The sequence below is a fragment of the Canis lupus genome, chromosome 21 (assembly GCF_048164855.1).
Source record: "Canis lupus baileyi chromosome 21, mCanLup2.hap1, whole genome shotgun sequence".
Lineage (NCBI taxonomy): Eukaryota > Metazoa > Chordata > Mammalia > Carnivora > Canidae > Canis > Canis lupus.
In genome coordinates this window covers 22327203-22348981 of record NC_132858.1, presented here as the reverse complement: position 1 = coordinate 22348981, position 21779 = coordinate 22327203, and the positions used below count along the sequence as shown (strand labels likewise).

The 21779-nt window shown below is 51.3% G+C and overlaps 2 protein-coding genes across 7 annotated transcripts in view; one reads left to right on the top strand and one right to left on the bottom strand.

Moving 5' to 3' along the window:
• The first annotated feature begins 188 nt into the window (after positions 1-188).
• Positions 189-19386, top strand: C21H11orf91 (chromosome 21 C11orf91 homolog). Its single transcript, XM_072791084.1, has 4 exons — positions 189-764; positions 2093-3042; positions 8194-8273; positions 8574-19386. The coding sequence occupies exons 1-2, from the start codon at positions 275-277 to the stop codon at positions 2176-2178; spliced, it is 576 nt and encodes a 191-aa protein (XP_072647185.1). The 5' UTR covers positions 189-274; the 3' UTR covers positions 2179-3042; positions 8194-8273; positions 8574-19386.
• Positions 11706-21779, bottom strand: part of KIAA1549L (KIAA1549 like) — a 267032-nt gene continuing 256958 nt past the window's right edge. For all 6 annotated transcript variants that reach the window (XM_072791077.1, XM_072791079.1, XM_072791078.1 and 3 more), the window contains one exon: positions 11706-21549. In XM_072791077.1, coding sequence (XP_072647178.1) covers positions 21268-21549 — 282 coding nt within the window. In that variant the 3' untranslated portion in view covers positions 11706-21267. The remainder of the gene's footprint in view (positions 21550-21779) is intronic.

The following is a 21779-nucleotide window of genomic DNA, read 5'->3' as shown; positions in this document are numbered from 1 at the left end:
CTGATTGGGGCGGGGCCGGCTGAAGGGGCGGGGCCTACCGCTGAACTCCGCCTGTTCGGGGCGGGGCCGGCTGAAGGGGCGGGGCCTGCCGCAGAACACCGCCTGTTCGGGGCGGGGCCGGCCGCAGCACCCCGCCTGATTGGGGCGGGGCCGGCCGGGGGCGGGGCCTCGCTCCGTCGGGGCGGGGCCTGTGGAACCTCGGAACCCGGGCGACTGGGGCCGAGGCGCGCGTCTCCGGGCGCGGGGTTCCTCCACGCAGCCTCCCATTCAAAAGATGCCGAAGGGGCGGCGCGGCAGCCAGAGCCCCACCATGAGCCAGCGGCCGGCCCCGCCCCTCTACTTCCCCTCCCTCTACGACCGCGGCATCTCCTCGTCCCCGCTCAGCGACTTCAACATCTGGAAGAAGCTCTTCGTGCCGCTGAAGGCGGGCGGGGCGGGGGCGGGGGCGGGGGCGGGGCGGCCCCTGCCCCAGGCGCCCCCGGTCCCGGCGCCCCCGCCGCCGCCCCCCGGCCTGGGGCCCCCCAGCGAGCGCCCCTGGCCCCCGCCCTGGCCCTCCGGCCTGGCCTCCATCCCCTACGAGCCTCTGCGCTTCTTCTACTCGCCGCCGCCGGGGCCCGAGGGGGCTGCCTCGCCCCTGGCTCCCGGGCCCACGGCCCCCCGGCTCGCCGCCGCCTCCCACCCCGAGGAGTTATGCGAGCTGGAGATCCGGATTAAGGAGCTGGAGCTGCTCACCATCACTGGCGACGGCTTCGACTCCCAGCGCTGTGCGTGGCCTCGCCCGAGCCCCCCTGCCCGCCCCGGCTCGCTCCCGGGCTCCACCCGGCTCCACGCCTCCTAACCCCCTCCCACGCAGTGTGGCCTCGGGCTCCGACTGCAGCCCCCAGGCTCCGGGATCCCACGTCGACCCGCCCCCCGCCCCGGCACCCGGTCACACCGCCCAGCGCCCCGACTCCCGCATCCTGGGTTTCCACCGACGCCGCCCCTCACCGCAGTCCGGATTTCAACAACACTTTTGGCCCAAACCCCACCCTCCGTCCGTCCTGAGCCCTTTGGGTAATGGGGACTCTGAGCCTCCAAACCTGGAAGTCCATCCACCGCAGCCCCCATCCTGCACTTGGAGCCTCCTGCACCTTAACACACAGCCCCGCCCGCGCCCCCGTGGTGGCAATGCCACCATCTCCCACCACCCCTACCCCTACCCCTACCCCTAGAGACCCGAGCTTTAGTCTTCAACTGCGGTCCTGGACGGGTGGGGCGGGGGGGTGGTGGCGGGAAGCGAAGGAAGGTGGTTGGAGTGTCCGTAGGTAGAGGTGGGAACTGTGCAAGACCCAAAAAGCACAAGGACAGTTCACCGGGGCGCTTTGGGGCCCTCCACGTCCCAATGCTCGAAGGAAACACCCTGTGGACCCTGGCCCTGGCCCTGGGAGCCCTCTCACCAGGGTCCTGAACTCTGCCCTTTGGTCTTAGGTTTAAAGTCTTAGGGCTCTGGACCAGGGCAGACCAGGTGTGCTGATGTGGGCAGGATGCCTCCCGGTGGGAGGGTCAAGTTCAATCTGATTCTACTCCCATAAGGACTTAACACCCTGTAGGATATTCAGAGGCCATAGGCTGTTCTGCAGACTGTGTCTTCCCATCACCTGTTCTGGCTAACACTTGCAGTATACCACTAGAGGAGGAAAGATTATTCTAGAAAGACCGTTCCCAGTATTGCAAAAAAAACCAAACAGGTTAAATTGCTCCCCTGCCACACAGGGAAGGGGTGTATGAAATAACCGAAATGTTTAGGTTAATGTGGCCGTGAGAATGGTCTCCTACACATCAGACACCCTGTAAGATCCTCTTCCCACCGCCATGGAAAGAATCCCTAGAAAACAGGCTTTTCTAAGTCCTGGATTTCTCTTGTACATATTCTCCACTTAAACATGTTTTGGCTGTTAAGGTGTTTTGTTTTTGTTTTTGTTTTTTCCTTCCTGCCCATGTTGGGTATTGGATTCATGCAGGGCACACAGAGTTGCTTCCCAGAAGCTTACGTTGGGAGGGTTAGAAAAGGCCTTCTCTTTACTACAGCTGTGTTTGTTTTGCTCTTCTGCAGATAAATTCTTGCAGGCACTGAAAGATGAAAAGTTACAAGGACTGAAGACGAGGCAGCCCGGAAAGAAGTCGGCCCCTCTCTCCTGAGGAGCTGCCCACCAGCGCCTGGGCAGCTGCCTCCTTAGGTGTTAGTGCATAGATAATGTGTCCCTTTGGTTGTCATTTCAAAGATCGTTATTTTCTGTTCTGTATTTAACTGCTGCTCTCATTGCTCCCAGCATGTACTCCACATTCAGGGCCCACTTGCGTGGTGAATCTCATGCTGTCTCCTCCCTGTGCTGCTGCTGAGGGAGCTCCCGCAAGGTCTGGAAGCTGCTGCCCCTCTGGCGTTCAGGGTCTCCCTCCAGGGGCCGTAGGAGGGGATGCCCAGCACTGTCAAGTGGAAGGAATTGGGAAGGATCAAGGGCAGTATCTATTTGGTGGCTGTGCCCCTGCCCTTGGAGGACTGGAACAAATGGTTTATTTTCAAATAGCTTTAGTCCTGGGAAGTGATTTAATAGTTTTTGAGCCACAAAACTCTTTGACAATCTGATCAAAGCCATGGTCCTTCCTAGAAACTCACATATTTAAGAAATCCTGAGGGCTGATTATGTGCCTTCCTAGACACTTGGGATTGGGAGCGGGGGAGACACAGACAATAAATACTATAAATAAGTAAAACATAATGTGGTATCGTCGATGACCTGCTAAGGGGAAAACAAAAACAGTTGGGCAAGTTGCGCAACAGGGTCAGAGAGCAGCAGGGTGGCAGTTCAAATAAGATTTCTGGAAGAGGTAACATTTAAACAAGACGTGAAGGCAGTTGAGGGCGATAGCCATGTGGCACCCGGGGTGGGGCGGAACGTTCCAGGCACAGGGCCCAGTGCAGAGGCTGAAGGTGGGCGCTTACTGGGATGTTAGGGCCAGCAAGAGCCCTGGTGGCTGGAGCAGGAGTGAGGGGAGCCTGCTGGGGTGAGTGCAGAGGGTCCCTCTCGGTCCCCAACTTTGCAGCCGTGGTGAGGACTTGGGGTTTTACTCTGAGTGGAGTGTGGAGAGGTTAGAGGGTTTTCAGCCGGGTGACCACATCTGACCTGTGCTTCTGAGACTAAGGAAGGAGACAGGGAAAGCAGGTAGGGCGCTGTCATTATTAATAATCCGACTAAACGAGAAGCAATGGTGCAGGGCAGTGTGGCCCAGCCCGGGCCACCCTTTCACCCTCGCTGGGTCACAGGTGTCTACGGGCTGTGGGGTACCCACCACTGCCACCACCCTTGCTGCCAGGTGCTGTCTCTGTGGCCAGAAGGAGCAAGAGCTCAGCAACACAAGCCCATGAATAAAGGAGAAAGTAAGGAAACGGGAAACGGGTCTTCAACTGACTGTAACATTTGGTTGCGTAGCATCTGGAATCCTTTGTGCCCTCACTGTGCCTGCAGCCACTGCCCATCACAGCCACCGAATTTGTGACATTTGGGATTCCTGCCAAGGAGAACGAAAAGGAGTGACCAGTGACTCAGGGGTCTTAGAATCCAAGGGAAGGAGGTGTTGGGGGCGAGGGTGGTCAGCTCTGACCAGTAGCACCAGCAGGCCAAGCATGGTGAGCCCGAGATGCACCCTTGGGCTTGGCAACGAGGACTGAGCACTGGGGTGACCTGGCCAAGAGTAGTTTTGGTTGAGTGAGGGGTATAACACCCAACCGGAGTCGTGTTAAGAGAGAAGGGGGTGGAGGAGGAGACCATGGGTGTAGAAGACTCTTGAGGAGTTCAGCTGCCAAGTGGCAGAGAACTAGGGTCCCAACTGGCAGGAGGGGTGGCAAGGTCTTTAAGGGGGAAATGACTGCTTGCCTGTGGCTGGGTGGAGGGAGAAAAAGTGATGCTGTAGGAGATGCGGGGTCGCTGCATGGGGTCGTCGAGTGGACGGGAGACGTGGGACCCACTTACAGTGGAGGCATCACAGGGGGTCCCGACTGTGGTGTGAGCATGCGGATGGGGAAATGGGTGGCAGGAGCCCCGGGAAGTCACATGCACAAGGCCAGAAGTTTGTGGGGCAACCAGGACCTCGTGCTTGAGGACGCAGATGCGCATGCCTGCCAGGCCCAGCCGGAAGCTGTGGGGTGGTGCCCGGAGCCAGGTGGAGACTGGCCCGAGTGGCTGCCCAGCCAGGAGTGAACACACGTCAGAGAAAGCTCTCGGCTTCTAACCTTAGCAATGAACTCAAATATTTCCAGGACACAATTCGGACCAAATAAAACCAAGCCTCGACAGTCCTGTAGAGTTTGTACCCATAGGAGTCCTCTCACCCCAGGTAGGGGTTCCAGGCCTGTCTCCCCTCCCCACTGAAAAGGCAGATTCCCATATCTCCCCAGGCTGGTTGTGGTTGGAGAAGCTCCCTTGTTCATCCCGAAAACCTTAAAGCTGGCAAGGCCAGTGAGAGGGGCTGAAGAAGGTCAATGAGAGGGTGGGGGAAACCAAGGCACCACACCCAGTGGGGCCTGTTTCCCATTCCCTCCCTGGGCCCCGTGGCTCCCGCCTCCTGCCAACCTCTAGCCTCCTCCCGGCTCCTCTGGCTTGCTCGCAACGTTGGCCGCCTATTAAGTGCACACCGTGTGCAGGGCACAGAGGGAGACAACTGATAGGAACAATCTCATTTAATCCTCACCATCACCCTGTGAAATAGGCACCACTCTCGGCATGTTTTATAAATGGGGAAATGAGGCTCTTCCAGAACAAAATGGAATGGAGGAGGCTGTTGGCCAGAGAAAAGGGTGTTGGCAGATGCAAGTGATAGGATCCTGGTTGAGAGAAGAGCGCATGCCAGGAATAACAGATGCAGGCAGTGGGTGCTGCAGCCAGCCTGACTGGCTCGCCAGCGCCAGTTGTTAAAATTCAGGAATCCTGGAAGCCGGTTGTCAAATAGAGCCACTGTTAAAAACTAAACCGCGTCACCTTAAAATTAAACTGTATTTACGACTAAAGAAATACTCAAAATCCATCACTTCCTATTTTGCCACATTTTACAATGACTTGTGTTCTTGGGGTTCTATTGCACCACTCTACTTGGTGGAAATACTACAAAGTGGTGCACTAACGGACACCACTTCTTAAAAATGCCACGTTGGTATCTGATATTGGCCATCATGATAGTTTTTACATCCTGGGAACTGGTGAATGGACAAATCAGGTTTGTTCCGGGCCACCTCCACTCCTCCAGAGAGTTGTTAAACATTTAAGTAGGGATCCCTGGGTGGCGCAGCGGTTTGGCGCCTGCCTTTGGCCCAGGGCGCGATCCTGGAGACCCGGGATCAAGTCCCACATCGGGCTCCCGGTACATGGAGCCTGCTTCTCCCTCTGCCTGTGTCTCTGCCTCTCTCTCTCTCTCTGTAACTATCATAAATAAATAAAAAAATTAAAAAAAAAAAAAAAGAAAATTTAAAAAAAAAAAAAAACAAAAAAAAAAACATTTAAGTAGCGCACCGCCAGGTAAGTGGGAAACAAAAATACCACTATGTTCATAAATGAGCCGAAGGAAAGGCTGCTTTGAAGCATTTGAAGTTGGGCCGAAAGTATAACTGAGGCTCCTTTCTTGTCCGGCCTGAGTTGGTCAAAGGCAAAAGAGCCGGATGGAGCCTGCCCGAGAAGGCAGCCTTTACCTTGAAATATATAGGTTTTCGTGGAGCACGTAGGGACTGACTTTTAAGATTAGTAAGCCTGTGAGCTGGTAACATGGGGCCCAAGGAATGTTCTGGACCCCGGCCAACCAGATTTGTGACTTCTACTTTCAGGTGACTAGGGTATAGGGAGTGCAGAGGTAACAGCCTGCAGGTGGGGGATGGAGGCCCCTCCTCCCCAGTGGTAATTGTTTTGAGCAAGATGGAACATGAAACTTGGTTGAGCATGAGACTAGCTATTTACATCCCACCCCCTTCATCACAGATCTGTTAGTCCTGAGAGAAATAGAAAACTCAAATGAAACGGGAAAACTTTCTGTTTTGTGCAAGTAATTTGTGCCCCGACTCCAGGGCCAAGGAGTCAGGCAGGATCAGTGCCCGCAGGAACCCGGTTTCTCAGAACAGAACAGAGATCCAGTCACAGCTTTAAGGCTTTCGCCGAAGGTGAGCCCCGCGTGGGTGCCTCATGGCACACGGACTGGAACTTTCACGTGTCTTGATTCCACCTCCGACCAGATGTGTGACCTTGAGAAAGTCACCCAACCTCTCTGAGCCTGTTTTCTCATCTGTAAAGTGGAGACACTGTTCTCACAGGTTGGTTGGCTGGGTGGGTGGGTGGGTGGGGGGCAAGAAATAAGGTGACAGATGCAAAACCTCCCCAAGGGGGAGTCATTATTATTATTATTTTCTGGTGCATTTAGAACTCGGTTCTCACTGTTGGGCTAGGCGTGCAGGGAATGGAGGCGCCTGTGGGCTTGTGGGCCGAGGGAGGCCTGGCCTGCAGGAGCAGCTTTGAGTTTGCAAGGCCAGAGGGCTCAGCCCTGCAAAAACAGGACAAGGAAGTGAGTGAGCCTGGCTGGGAGGCAGTTGGGGAGGGGAGGGGGGTGAGTTTTCTAGAAAGAGCTTCTCCCAGGCAGCAGCCCAAGGGCTGGGCCTCTAGCAGGTGAGCCCCCCTCCCCCGCCCCCCAGGGAGGCCTGTGGTCACCACCCGCGCCTTCGCCTGTCCCCACCGGGGCAGCACCCACTCGGCCGCGCCCGCAGGAAAGGGGGCAGCGGGGAATCGGGAACAGGCACAGTGGGCGGGGAATCCACCCAAGCTGGGGTTTCTTTGGGGCTGGGGGGCGGGGCGGGGGACAGAGGGCCACTCCTGCCGGCTTGCTTAAACAACCGCGGCGCACAGGAGGGTTCTCTGGTTGCAGGCAATAGACACGATCAATCGATCGGTGGCAGCGAAAAGGTTCAAAGGAGGCATCCAGGCCTTTAGAGGGAAAGGAGTGAGGGCGCCGCCCAGGGCCAGCCTCGCCCCCCCTCCCCCCGCCGGGGGAGGAGGGGAAAGGGGGAGGGGGGAGAAGGGGAGGGGAGGAGGGGGGAGGAGGAAGACGGAGGGAGGAGGGAGAGGGAGGGAGGAGGAGGGGGAGGGAGGGAGAGGGAGGGAGGAGGAGGGGGAGGGAAGGAGGGGGAGGAGGGGGAGGAGGGAGAGGGAGGGAAGAGGGAGAGGGAGGGAGGGGGAGGGGGAGGGAAGGAGGGGGAGGAGGGAGAGGGAGGGAAGAGGGAGAGGGAGGGAGGGGGAGGGGGAGGGAAGGAGGGGGAGGAGGGGGAGGAGGGAGAGGGAGGGAAGAGGGAGAGGGAGGGAGGGGGAGGGGGAGGGAAGGGGGAGGAGGGGGAGGAGGGAGAGGGAGGGAAGAGGGAGAGGGAGGGAGGGGGAGGGGGAGGGAAGGGGGAGGAGGGGGAGGAGGGAGAGGGAGGGAAGGGGAGAGGGAGGGGGAGGGGGGAGGCTGGCGAGCGCTAGGTCCCAAGCGGGCGCAGAGGCGAGACCAGGCCGCGGCCACGCAGGCGGGGGTGAGGCCGCGGGCCCAGGGGGAGCCGTGGGCGGGAGGAGGCCGGCTCCCCAGTCCCGCCGCGCGCACCGCCCCCGCCGGGGTCGCCCCTCCCGTGACGGGTCGGCCCGAGGGCGGCGCGCCCAGGGCCCAGGAAACCCCGCCCGGGGACTGAGCCGCGTGCAGCTCGCTCGCTCGTTCAGTCTGATGCAGCCAAGCCTCCTTTCGGCGAAGCAGGTGCCTCACTTCTCTGAGCCTCTTTTCTCGTCTGGAAAATGTGCACGACAGCCCCTCCCGCCCGGGGTTGTTGCAAACGAACCGAGAGAGTGCGTGCAAACCGCTCAGCTGGCCCGCGGCGCCGCCGGCCGCAGCGCGGGGTGAGCGCGGCACCTTCTGCGTCCCGGTTTCTGCTCAACGCAAAACGCTCCCGTTTCTCTCACGGTGGGATCCACTAGGTGGCAGCCTGAACCTAGAAGTGGATGGAACAGATTACACCCCCCTCCACCCCCCCACCCCTCCACCCCTCCACCCCTCCACCCCTCCACCCCTCCATACCCCCCTCCACCCCTCCACCCCCGCCCCATCCCTCTCTCGTCCTCACATCCAGAGCTGACATTTATCAACTTGTTCATTATTACCCAGGAGAAAATCCAGTTTGGAAACCCGGAGGGCAGAGGACACGTTGTGGCCGTTGCAGGCGATCATTGCAAAAATAAACACAGGTGCAGCCTGGGGCCCTTGCGGAAGGCTGCAGGTGGCTTCGGGAGAGCCACATTTTACTCCCAAAGGGGGGGGAGTGGGGGGGTGGGGGGGAGAGTGGTGGTGGTGGAGGATCTCTTTTCAGAACCAGTTTCAAGGTGAAGAGTCTGGTTCACCTGAATAAAAGAAGCTGGACTGAACTCATCAATATTCATGGTCTGCTAGGGACGCTATACCAACATTTCACGGAGGGTGGCTGGGGGGACGGGGTGCTGGGGGAGGTGGGGGGTGTGCCCTAAACAGCTGACATTTACTTCTCACAGGTCTGGGGGCGGGGAAGTCCAGGAGCACCATGCCAGGCCAATTCCTGCTCTGGTGAGAGCTCCCTTCCCGGCTTGCCGCTGGCTGCCTTCTTGCTGCGTCCTCACAGGGCAGACAGAGCTCTGGTGTCTCCTCCTCTTAGAAGCACTTCAATCCCACCTTGAGGACCCCACTCTCATGACCTCATCTAAACCTAATTACCTCCCAAAGAGCCAGTCTCGGAAGACCAGCACACTGGGGATTAAGGCTTTGTCATATGGATTTGGGGTGGGGCATGGCACGCGTCACTTGCAGCACTATCTACACCGTATTCCTACTTATTCCTCTCTCCTATGTTACCCACCTGTTCCTATTATTCCTATTATATATATATATACCACCCAACCATTAGTGGATGACAATAGGCAGCTAGACAATAGTTCAGGAGTAAGTACATATATCTATAGCTACTTACATATAAAGAAACATACGTAAATATATATAGATATTCATTATGGACTGTTGCCCATTTGCCTATTATCTGTTATTGTTGTTATCCGCGGATGGGTGGGTGGGCTACATCTATGTTGTCTAATAGAACTTTCTGCAGGGATAGAAATATTCCAAATCTGTGCTCTTTAATATGGAAGTCATTAGACAAATGTGGCCGTTGAGACTTGACACGTGGCTAATACAACTAAGGAAATGAATTGTAAATTTTATTGCGTTTTCATTATTATATTTCAGTTTAAAGAGCCACATGGGTTACTGGCTACTGTATTGGACAGTGCAGAGCTAGACCGAGGTGTATATACAGTTTCCTCTTTATTCAATTGATTGGTTGTGTTGAGTTTGGAAAATCTGGGGTTTAAGACAGTCTCAGTTTTCAGAGTTAACCCATGTGGGAGTAGGTGAAAACGGTTGTCTCTTTATAAATGAGGAACCAAGGCTGAGAGCAGCGAGCCCAAGGTGACACGGTGGGTCAGCGGCTGAGCCTACCTGCCACCTCCATGTGGTGGTTCCTTCCTCTGTGTAAGCCTCCAGGAATCTAGGCTTCCTTCTTGTCCCTTCCAGAAGTGATTTGGGATGACTCACAGGACAATGAGGACAACCCCACTCGACCAAGGTATGGTGTGTGACCACATATTCGTGTGTGCCCACGCACCACGTATGTGTGTATGTGTGTGCATTCGCGCATGCAGGTGTGTGCATGAGCAGGCCTCCTGTAGAAGGAGGTCGTGTGACCCTCTGCGCAGGAAAGAGGATGGGGAGCAAACCTGAATTGTTCACCGCACCCTTCCCCATCCGTCCCAAAGAGACAGTGTATTTTAGGTGCATTTCGATGACTGGTGTAATTTTGTAGTCTATTTTAGGAACAGACCAAAGGTGCTCTGGCAGGGCCAATTCTAGCAATGGGAAAGGTTTCTTGGGGTCTGAGCACAAGAGAGGCCGATGGGGTTTCAAGACACCCTTAGAGTTTCTTCCAAGCGCTGCTATAATGCCGCACCCACCAATCCCAACCATCCACCACCAGGTATGGAGGGCTTCCTCAGTGCCAGGTCCTGCACTCAGCACTCTACAGAGTCTTACTATTTCCAGCCCCAAGCCACGAGGCATGGCCTTCCCCGCCACTTAGGGAGGCACGGAGACACGTACAGCCAGGATATTGCCAAGCTGCTCCCAAGCCCAATCACTTAAACTTTCAGCTCATTTTTTGGTGGCTGGTTTCACACTCTTCTATTTTCTCTGTTCCCCTTCAGCCCACCTCAACCAGCTGCTATCAAGAACATTTGGGTGAGCCAATGTTGTAACTGCCAAAAGTCTGGTTCTAAAATAAGAATGGGCAAGGTTCCTCCCGATTCCGGCACCGGAGAGCCTCCCTTGGACACCATTGTGCCCGAGCAGTTACGTGGGTAGTCTCATTTTCCACTGGCTTACCATATGGTTCTGGTAATGAGTTCCGGGTCCTTCTTACAGAACTAACGGCCCTTGCTGCCAGACCTTTAAATACACCAAGTCCAGGCGTTTGGCAGGGAGTTGCTTGCTGGGACTAGGGTAGAATGCCTGGGGTGAGTTGAGTCTTTTGGTTGTTCTGAAGAATGACTTCTAGGAGTGGTGGCGCCATTAATCATAAGAACATGTGGAATCTGTGGGAGATTTCCAGCTTGGTCAGGTGGTGAAGGGCTTTTCCTTTCACAGCACTGCTCAAAGCCTGGGTGTCCTGAGCTTGCCCCCTGTTCTGGGGACTTATGTGTGTCCTGGTTGTCTAGAGTGGGTGGCTGCAAGGGCCTGAGCATAGGGGTCACCACTTGGGGGTGATCAATGGATCAAGTGTTGACGCTGGCAAGAGAGTAAGTTCCCCAATGCTAGAATTTTCCAAGGAGGCAAATAAATGTCAATAATCCGTCATGCTCATAGGGTATCATGCAGGTGTAAACCAGGCAGTGTCTCCTGCCAGCTCTGCAGTCACTCATAGACTAGATCTTATCTTCTTTTCACAGATAAGGCTCAGAGAGGGGACATGACTTGTCCAAAGTAACTACAATGAGGTAAAGATGAGGTTCAAATCCAGGTCTGCATGATCGCAAATCCTAAAATGGGGATCCCTCTACCCATGTGATAACAATGAGCATGGAACAGATTCAGAGCTAGAGTAAAATCTTAAAAAAAAAAAAAAACAGTTTGGTGTCCTCTTACTCCATATATAATTTAAAATCAAGACAATTCTCCTACTTCCACCCCATGGTGACTACATTACTTTTTTTGCCCTATATATCCAATCATCTTTAACACTCCATCTCCCTCCCACCTCCTATTCATTCCCCTCTCCTCAAGAACCTGCCTTGCTGAGGCCCTAATTCTGCTTAACCTTTGACCAGAGAAGCACATAGGACATGAAGTGTATCCTGTGTTGATTGCAAGGTACAAAGCGGGATAACGTCCCCATTAAATTCTCTTCCAACTCAGAGTTTGGGATCCTGTAATTTCAAAAACAGCAAACTCCATCCTTTCATCACGTGGCAATTTCTAATTTTCCGAGGATTTGTAAATGCTTGTTGAAATCTTATCCTTATGGGGAATGGAGAGAGAAATATTAAGTACGAGAAAAGACAAGATGTGAGCACAAATATCCACTAACACCCTGGAAAGAAAACTACCAGTAAGACAACGTGCTTTATTTCATATGCAAATTTGCCAAGAAAAAAACCAAACACAATTGCAACTCAAAGAAGCTCGACAGACAAATGCAGCAAAGAAGTGGTATCATTGCAAAGCTCTACCTAGTTCACCTATTTGGGTTTGCTCCATAGAGCGCTACATTTCAGAGGCTGAACCAAAACCAAAACCCATTCATTAGCAATCCAGTGCATTCTGAGCGGCACTTGATTGACTGGAACAATGCAAAGTCAGGGTGTTCGGTGTACTGTGGTTTCCTTTGTAAAATATATGGCTCCTGAAGTTTTCACTTGGATTGCATAGCATAGTCCCCAAATTGGTTATTTCTTTTCTTACAGTTTGGGCTCCTGATTTCATTTGATGGTGACAGCTCTGAAATTTGGGTTCATAACACTTGGTGATTCTTGGAAGTTGGTGCTTTGCTCTCTGTCCCCATGGGGATGTTGTGGGCATCTTACTAACTGGTTAAAGGCCAGTGATAAGGAAAGCTGTGTAGCATCCTTAGAAGGTACTAATGTCCTTTCTAATCCTAAAGGTTTCCAGAAAGAAGGGGTTTTGGTTTACATGTGGCTGCATTCGTTTTTTATCTCCCCTACCTCTTATGAGGTAGAAGATTCACTGAATGAATGGTGGTCCTTTGTATGGCTCAGTCTTCCTTGACTGTGAGCTCTGAGAGGGGCAGGCCCTGTGTCCCGCTCCTGCTGAATCCTCATCACTTAGCACGGAGTCTGGTGCATAGGTGGCACTCAGGAAATGTTTGCTCAGCCAATGAAGGACTGAATGGATGGCTGTGTGGAAGGTTCTATCAGTGCTTCCTGGATAGGTCCAGTTAAATAAAAGGTTAATGATCCACAGGATGAAACTGTGCCCATAATGCATGCCCTTGGCAGAGATACAGCCCGACAGCCCTTCGTAAACCCTCGTGTCTGCTCAGTTTTTGATTTCTGGTTCGATTTCTGGTCTTGGTCTTTGGTTCTTTTACCTGGACTCATTCTAAAGAATTGGTCCCCCGAGCACTGAAGGCTAGTTTGGGACCTACCAGTTTTGACGGCAAAGTCTTAAATTTTAAAAAAGCCAGCTTTTAGTTTCCAAAGCACCTGAATTTCAATATACGAAGCAATTTGTGCAATTTGGCAGTCCAGCCCTTTGTTTTCACAATCTTAAGACTTTCCAGGCCATTCCTCTTCATGCTACCAAACCTGACCTAGGAAATGGACTTCTCCAGGAGGATGCAACAGCTTTTGGCTTTGCCATCACGAATCCTCACAGAGTAGGATGAAGCATGAATAATTTAATCCAACATCTGGCTTACTTGTAGACCCTATGTCCCAAATCAGCTGTTTCCAAATGTCCCACAGGCAAGACATCTGGGTGGTCGCCTGATTTTTCATTAGGTTGTGTTCGCATCACTGGAGATATGGCCTCAAGGGGTGTGGCTTCCACAGGCCCTCTGGGTCTCCCAAAGGCCTTAGCTACCAGGACTGAGGAACTGGGTGATGGAATGGGTACCGGGGGCAAAAGCAAGCTCTCATATGTTCAGTGAAGGCCCTCCAGATCTAGAGCAAGCTCATAATAGCCTGTTTCACAGACCAGGTAACCTGAAGTGCTTTTATCTTCAAGCGTTTGCCAGAGCTCTTCAGTCTGGAGGAGGGGTTGGTGGTGAAACTGTGATGCTAATGAAACTTTATTTCAGTTCTAAGGAGTCATATGGCCTCTCCTTCAATAGGAGTTTGCCCATGTGCAAACGTGAACACTGAAATGTTGTTAAAATGAAGTGCCCCACTGTGCAAACCAGTAGTCGCTATACCCATACCTCCAAAAGGTCATAGAGAGACTCAGAGCAATTGTGTTTCCTGGGAACCATCTGTGTACATTTTACAGGTAATTGACCATTGACAACAGCCTCACTAATGTTCCCATTACTCAGTTCCACTCGCCTTCCTCGCTGCATTCTTTCTGGCTTCCAGTGGCCAGCAGAGCGCATGAGTTGGGTGCATGACAGTGACTTAGAGAAGTCTAGACATCATCCTTTGGAACAAGCTTGCTTTCCTTTTTCTGAGGGGACCCCAGCAAGGAAAGGCTAGGGATCGCCACGTGTCTTTTCCCAGCTCCCTGGCTCTGTGTCTGTCTGCCATTCCTGGGACTGAAGTAGGCACCACCACTTCCCTTTACTTGATCATTTCATTTGTCCTGAAGGATAAGAGCAGTCAAGATCCAGGAGGAAAGAAAAAGAAAATGGGCACACTGGTCCTACTCTGTGCAGTGGGTGAGCGTGGCAGAATTTTGTGGAGGTTCCAGATTTACTCCTCATCATTGCAGCAAGACAGTGGCTATGGGGAGTGTTTTCTGTGCCTATGTGAGCCCTCTTTACAGAGGGGCAGAGAGGAGTAAAAGTTGCTCCTTGAGTGTCTAAGTACTTCTGAATACTTGCAGAGAGCTTCAGCAGACTCGGCCCCCCTGAGACACAACACGCTGTTACTGTCCAAGCCACCGGAATCTCAGTGGAGCCCCAGGAGCCCCAGGGTTGTGGCTTCCCATTAGTAGGGACTCCCCCGAAACATTCGGACTTGGTTTTCATTTGCCTATTTTTGTTATAGGAGACAGGCTTTCTTACCTATACTCTAAGTCTCCTTGGCCTCAAGGCTACTTCTTACTCAATATCTTGTTCTCTTAGACCTTTGCTTTGACTACAACCCATCATGGCCTCTGAGTCTTGACTGTTCAGTTTCAACCTCTCTTGCTAATAGACTCTGTGTCTTGGTATTTCCTACAGAGAGGATCCAGTTGGTCTAGCCCCGTGTGCTGAGTTACATTTTTTTGTGGCTGGTCAGCCTACGAATTTGTGGCTCCTGGGTCAGATGGGTGTTCTGTCCAGTCAGCTTACATCAGAGGGCAGAGCATGGATATAACACATGAACAGGGCTGAACAGAAGGCGGACGCCGTGATTGCTGAGACTAGCAATGGCAGGGAAAGTGGGTAGGTGGTCTTGGAAGTTTGTGTCCCATACCCATGTCATCCTGGACCCTCTGGGAGCCACTGACCTGGATGGGACCTCTTTATGCTCTGAGGAGGGCCTGTGACCAGGCATTGGTTTATTCTGTTCCAAGAACATGGTCATGAATAGGCTGGAACTGCTTCTCTGGGGCCTGTGGATGGCCAGGGGAAGTTCTTCTTGGCTCATGAGCTCGTGCTTGAGGCTGGGACGGCTTCTGAGACCACAAGGGGTTCTGTGGTGCTTTGACAACTCGCAGTAGGTACTTCTGTGCAGTTGGGTTGTGAAGAGGATTCCATCTCCCCATAGGGAGGACGGAGAATGAGAAGCAGGCAGGTTTTGGGGATACGAAAGCCTTTGCTTTTTATTTTACAATAAGAAAATTCTAATAGCATATGAACGCTCTTTTCCTGGAGGCCACAGATGTAGGAATTAGAAAGCCAAGCATTACGTGTCAACAGCTACCGTCAGAGCTCCCATTCAGTACTTGTCTTTGCTAGTGAGTGGGGAGCCCCAGTCTGCGTGTTCCACCCAGAGTGATAGCACATGTATGCATGCTCATGTGGCCTCCAAAAAGTAAACAACAACAACAAAATATGGCTCCAGATGAGGCTGGCTTTTGTGGGCAGTTCCAATCTTAGGAATATCTTTTCTTTTTTAATTTATATTTTTAAAAATTTTATAGAATATGTGACATATTAGTTCAGTGGATGGAAGGAGCTAAAGTATTTCACTAGAAAAGACCAAATTATGAAGCTAATACTTTAGTAAGAATACCTACAAACATACTTTCAAAGCCGTTTCAGATACACACGCTCCTCACACTCACCAAGGGAGGTAGGAAGTGCAGATGTCGTTGTACTCATTTCATAGATGAGGAGTCAGAGAATGGTTTCAAGTGAGTTGCCTAAGGCCTTGACTATTTATGCCATTTTCAAAATTTCCAGACCAGAGAATGATACTCTGGTTCTGTTTGGCACAAGCCTTCTCTCTGCATATGGGTGGAGGTGAATTTAGACATAAGGAAGAGATAAAGGAAATAAGGTGAGGTCACAGTTAATTTATGTAAAATACACTGACAGTCTCCTTCCGTGATTTACAAAAATCTGGCCAAGGTCAGAGGATGAAAATAATCGATTTCTAGATTTCATTATAGAATGGCTTTCACAAAAGTATGGGTTTGACCCATGGAGATAAATTTTGCCCCATCACACATTTCCCTGCCTTTGAAACCGGCACAATCAGAGCAACCTAACATTGTCTGAAAGAATTTGTTTCTGGCACTGTGACTCCTATTTCCTAAATATTCCTTTCCAGAAGCCCCTTACATGTTCGCACTTACCACAGGCTAGGATTCTATTCTGTAACCATTCACCTTAAGAAATCAAGAGACCTTTCAATTCTCAGGACACTAACTTATTATATTTTGAAGAGCAGAACCACAATAATATCAATTTCACTTGAAATGAATTTTGTTTCAAAAGACTCTACAGAGAGGCTCATCAGTTTCCTCATCCATGCAAGTGTGTGGCCGTGAGCTACATTAATAGCACCTGAGCTAAGATCATGCGATTCAATTTATAAGAATTTATTGTGTGCTGAGCAAGATGTGGTGCTTCCTGGACCTTGGCCAGAAATTGTTCTTAGGCCCACAAGTTGTATCAGTAGTACTGGTGCTGGGACGGTACGTGGTTGGGGCAGGGCTGGCCTGTCCACCAGGGTTTCAAATGTATGCGTTCCCACCTGACGTACAAGTCAAGGATGACCTCTCCCTCTGTGGCAGGGTCCACAGGGATTGCTCACCTGCTGTGTGGTGTCCTAGAGTGCCGGTCAATTCCAGTCCCGAGGAGGTCCCTTCTTTTTGAAGGTTTTGCCCACTTACATTCCTCCTCTGGGTACTAGCCCCCAAGGAAGGCTCTTACTGGAAGGGTCAGTCCAGGGGGCATGCCTGTCTTACATGACTCCACCCCCTTGGTTACTGGATAGACACATGACCCAAGGGTGTCTCATCCATAGGTAGATAGGTAGATGAACTGGACCAATCAGACTCTTAAGATTTGGGCACAGAGATGGTAATGAGAGAGGGGGTGAGTACAGGAAAGAAAAGGTGGTGAGGCGTGGGTCCTGAGATGGATTTTCAGCTGCATATACAGTAATGAGAAAACAGAGAATGCTAGGAGGCCAGGGGAAGCAAGAGAACTGAGCAGATACACAGAGAGAAACAGAAGAAAGCCCATATGGAAAGAAGGTATGAGAGAAAGCAAGAGTGAGATGGCTGCAGCCCCTTCCCATATGGGAGCTGTGTTTAGTTTCTGTGAAATGGCCCTATAGTCTCTCCATCACCCCCCACACTTTGGAGCAAGTCTGAATAGGTTTCTCATCCTTGACAAAAAATCTTTGACTAGAACACCTTCAAGGCTGGACTAAATGAGAGAATTTAATTGCTAACACTTGGGCCCGAGTCAGTTATGCTCCAAGTTAAGTTACTATATTTCCCTAAGAGGCCCAAAGTGTCTTCTGGTGTGTGGTAGAAAAGGAACAGATTAAGTTTAAATTATGTTCTCAAACTTTAGAAATAGTATCTGTCATTTTATTCATTAGACATTGAGTGCCTGAGTAGAAAAAAGGTGCTTTAGATAGAGAAAAACAGCTTATGTATCTACAATCAACATTAAAATTTTTAATCCATTTCTTTAATTTCTGCCTGTTAGAGAAGTATTTCTTGAAGTCAGGTACTTAAATTCCTGTCTTCTTCCATCTATACTCTCATTAAAAAAAAAAAAAAAATCACAAATCCAACTGCTTCCTATCCATTCTTCCATCAAGACTACTCAGAAATTACATGCCCTTCTGTCGAATTCTTCAACTGACAAATGCACAATATAACTTCCAGGACCAGAGAACTGCTTCTTACATCGTCCACCCTGTCTCAGTCAGCCCGGGCTGCCATAACAAAGTACCACAGACGGGGTGGCTTTTGAACAACAGAAATTTATTTCTCACACCTTGGGAGGCTGGAAGTCCAAGATCAGGGTGCCAGCAGGATCAGGGGCTGGTGAGAACCCTCTTCGGAGTTGCAAGACTTGACTTCTTACTGTATTGTCACGTGGCAAAAAAAGAGGGCAAGAGGGCTCTCTGGGATCCCTTTTATGAGGGCACCACTCCCATTCATGAGGCCTCCCCATCATGAGTTAATTACTCCCCGAGGCCCCACCTCCTAATACCATCATGGTATTAGGCTAGGATTTTTAACATTAAGTCCATAGCACACCCTGAAAGAGAAAACTTCCTGTTCTACAGGTAACCGCCGCCATCTCAGATGCCAGCTACCAGGGCACACAAGAGCCTTTTATGCTTCTGCACCACGGGGTTGCCTCCCCTGACGCAAAGCATAGAACCTGCTAGCTCATAATGACCAGCTGTCATGGCTTCCCTGCCTCCTCATGTGGGTCCATGGCACTGAGAGGAATACACCCCTGCAGTCCTGAACAGCAGTGGAGGATACCATTTCCTTGCTGGCGCTCTCTGGAAAAAGCCAACGTGCACTTCTTTTCAGGAATGCACAAAACTCACATCAAACCAAGTTCTGGAAAATGTTTATTATGCCACAAGTGCATCGTCCTCTATACACTGTATCTGAAGTCCTTTACACACCAAATCATCTTTTTTCGTCAAGAGAATGTAGGGCGTCTCTCATATGACCCTGGTCTACCTTTTAAACTTCCTAGCACAGTTCAAGAAAGGCGTCACAGACAAGCGTGCAGGCAGCATGGTGAAATGGAAAGCAAGTTGAATCATGAATCAGCAGGCTTGGGCTGGAATCCTTGAGCAGGCTGCTCCACTTCTCTGGACTTCTGAGTCCTTCTCCAAGACCGCCAAGGTCCTCTGTGGCTTCCTCAACTGTTGGAAGGGTCATGAGGAGTGTAGAGCCTCTGGGCTCTCATGGAACTCTATTTTCACTTCCGTGAAGTGCTTCTGCCCACCTGCCTTTGCTCAGAGGCAGCTGTCCAGGCATCTGTCCCCTCCATGAGGTCAGGGGGCTCTTCAGAGAAGGGACCGCCTCTTAGTCACAGAAAATCTAACAATGGCGGCTATCTCCTCAGTGGTGGAAAAAACATGAACAGATGGATTCCTTTTAAACTTAAGGTTTTCCTCCCATGTACTTTTCTTAAACCTGTGGTGCCTAGTTTACGGGAGTGTCTGATTTAGCACGCTATCTTTCTAGCCGTCTCAGTTGACTAACTCAATACTTCCTGGGGTTCTGCAAAGACCACAGTGATTTGTTTCTCCATCCTCTTAGGAAGCTGGAGCCACACGGCGGCACACTGTAGGCTCATTCTCTGTAAGTCACTGGAACATCCAAAGCTCAGACACTGTCTTTGAAGCATCTCTTTTAATCCCACTAAGGTCTTGAAACTTCATTATCACATACAGGATTTCCAGGCATTTACCAAGTAGACAAAGTACTGGGTTGATATCATTGCTCTGATGAAATATTAATATTATTGATAAGGCGGGACAATGTGGCTGACTTTATCAGACTCATACCATTTGCATGAAAAGGCTGAGTTTCTTTGGCTCTTTGTTCATTCAAGTGCATTGAATACCTATTTGGATAGACTTAGGCATTGTGTTAATCTGTCAATAAAATCTTGCACCATCCACAGTGTTTTGCAAGCTGATTTAGGTTTTGGACTACAACAACTGGCCATTGGTAGAAATATACCATATATACACATGGAAATTACAAAAATACATTTTATTTATAGCTGATTTTTTTTTTTAAGTAACAAAAAACTAACACTATGAAAGATCAACCAGCATACCAAAAGGACACTACCTAATATCATCCGAACAAGAGACTTGTCTGGGGGATTCCATGATACATCATCTCTGGAACTTTCCAGAAAGGGCAATTTGCCACTGGGAAATAAAAACAGCTTCTTTGAAAAGTCTGTGCTTTGACAGTTTGAATCTCCCATTCTAATCAGTTCCATTCCTACTCTTCTCTCAATTTTTAAATTTCCACCTTCTCTTGATTAAAGACCAAAGAAACTCATGAGGAAATGGCAAGATGGGCTCAGAAGGCATGGACACAGCTGAAGCTAGATGGGTCATGGGTGAAGGCAGGACAGGACCTCGTTCTCCAACAGGCACCCAGGAAGCCCCCAACATAGTTGGTGAGGGAGCCATAGTGCTCCCTCCCGGGGAGCCACCCAAAGCCAGTGGCTGTCGTGTCTAGGAATTGACAGTCAGCAGCTGGTGCCTCGGGGTGCGAGGCAGTGTCCACCCAGCGCTCTGGGGACCGACTCACCACGTCAGGGAATGTGACTCACCACATCACGGTCCTAAGCTCAGCGAATGTCCTCCTGCATCCATCGACTGACTACAGGGGCAGGGAAGGAGGGAACTGCCAAACTCCATACACTTTTAAAAATGTTATTTACATTTAAACATAAATCAACAGATTTTCTACATTCAGAAGCTTCTATAAACAGAGGCTGCAGCAGGGGGCGGGGGTTGGGGGGAGACTGGGGATTCACTATTTCTGCTTCAAACAGGCATCAGTTACTCCTTCCTTCTGGGTCACTCGGCAGCACGTGCTGGGCGTTGCAGAGACAGGTTTTCCTGTCAAGTCGATGTATCTATCATCTCAAAAAAGAGAGAGAAGCTCTGTTCTCAGGCCACCTTCATTGCAGGGCAAAGAAAACCCTCCAACAAATGACTGTTTTTCTTTTGTAGGATCCTAAAAGCTCTTAGCACCGATTCTCTTTCAGTTGGATACCACCTCGCCGGGCCCTCGAGTTCCAGAAACGGCAACACCTTTTCAAAAACCTGTCAACACAAGCCCACCATTCCCTCTCATCTTCCCTCCTTCTTGGCCTTTGTTTAACTCACGGGAGGAAAAAAAGAGTCAGGACTATTTAGAGGTGTAGTCATGGACGGTCCTGCTTTCCATCCCATCCATCTGACTTTGAACCTGAACCTTTAAGAGAAAAGGACTCAAGTTTCTTGGCTGGAATCAATGCCTCCTTTACAAGATCAGAGGCAATTTCAACGATTACAGTCACAGCTGAACGAGAGAGAGAGAAAGAGAGAGAGAGAGAGAACAGTCTGGTGCTTAATCAGATGCCTGCATTGCCTTTAACACAGAAACAGAGCTAGCATGCAGAACTCACCGAGGAGAGGGCAATGTTCTCCCCCTTCCGGTGACTTATTAAAATGTGGCATTGGACAGGGATCTGCAGATCAGTTAGTGTGTCTTGTGACTAAGGCTCCGGAGGGAAATACACCCACAGTTCAAACATCTAACTTCACAGACTATCAAACATACGGTCCCACGCAGGGACCACTTGACATACGATCAGCTGAAGAAGCCAAGAATCCAGGGGTTCCAGGGTCTCCTGTGCCGCCCACAGGCCCACTGTTCACCTCTGCAGAGGGTGAGAGGGACGCACAGGGGTCTCTGCCCCAGGTCCCAACACGTCCGGCCAAGGGACCCGAAGGCCGTTCCCTCCGAGTCGGCAAGTTCCACGGGGCCCTGGCCTTAGACCTGGAACTCGAACATGTCTGTCTGTTTCTTGGCCAGCTTGGCCACCTCCTCCCGGATGGCCTTCACGAGGGCGGCGGTGGAGATGTTGGTGAGCGGTGCGTCGGCCGGGTCGTTCTCGGCGAGGCTCTGTTGCGAGGCGGCCGTGGACGGCGCCGGGGCCTGCTCCAGGCTGGGGTGCAAGCCCGCCGGCTGGCTGTACTGCCGAGGGAGTCTGGAGGGCGAGTTCTGCTGATAACGTGACCGGGGGTAAGCTTCGATGTACCCCGGGAGGGGGACCTGCAGAGGGGGTCGAGAGAAAAGGCAAGGGCCTGGATTAGGCAGGGCTTGGGGCACAGGACACTCTCGGGACTGGACACGGGGAGGGAACCAAAGACCGGGGAGGAGACGCCGAAATAAATGAAGACCACGCACCACTGTGCACATATAAAACCTTTAGGACACGCTGGAGATGCTGGGTGGATGGATTAAGTAGGGGGTTTGAACCTTGCTACAAATGCTGGAACATT

Excerpts from the sequence above, each read along its gene's own strand:
- C21H11orf91 (XM_072791084.1), top strand. The coding sequence starts at position 275 with ATGCCGAAGGGGCGGCGCGGCAGCCAGAGCCCCACCATGAGCCAGCGG. Across the intron at positions 765-2,092 it reads CGGCTTCGACTCCCAGCGCT|ATAAATTCTTGCAGGCACTG; the intron begins GTGCGTGGCCTC and ends GCTCTTCTGCAG.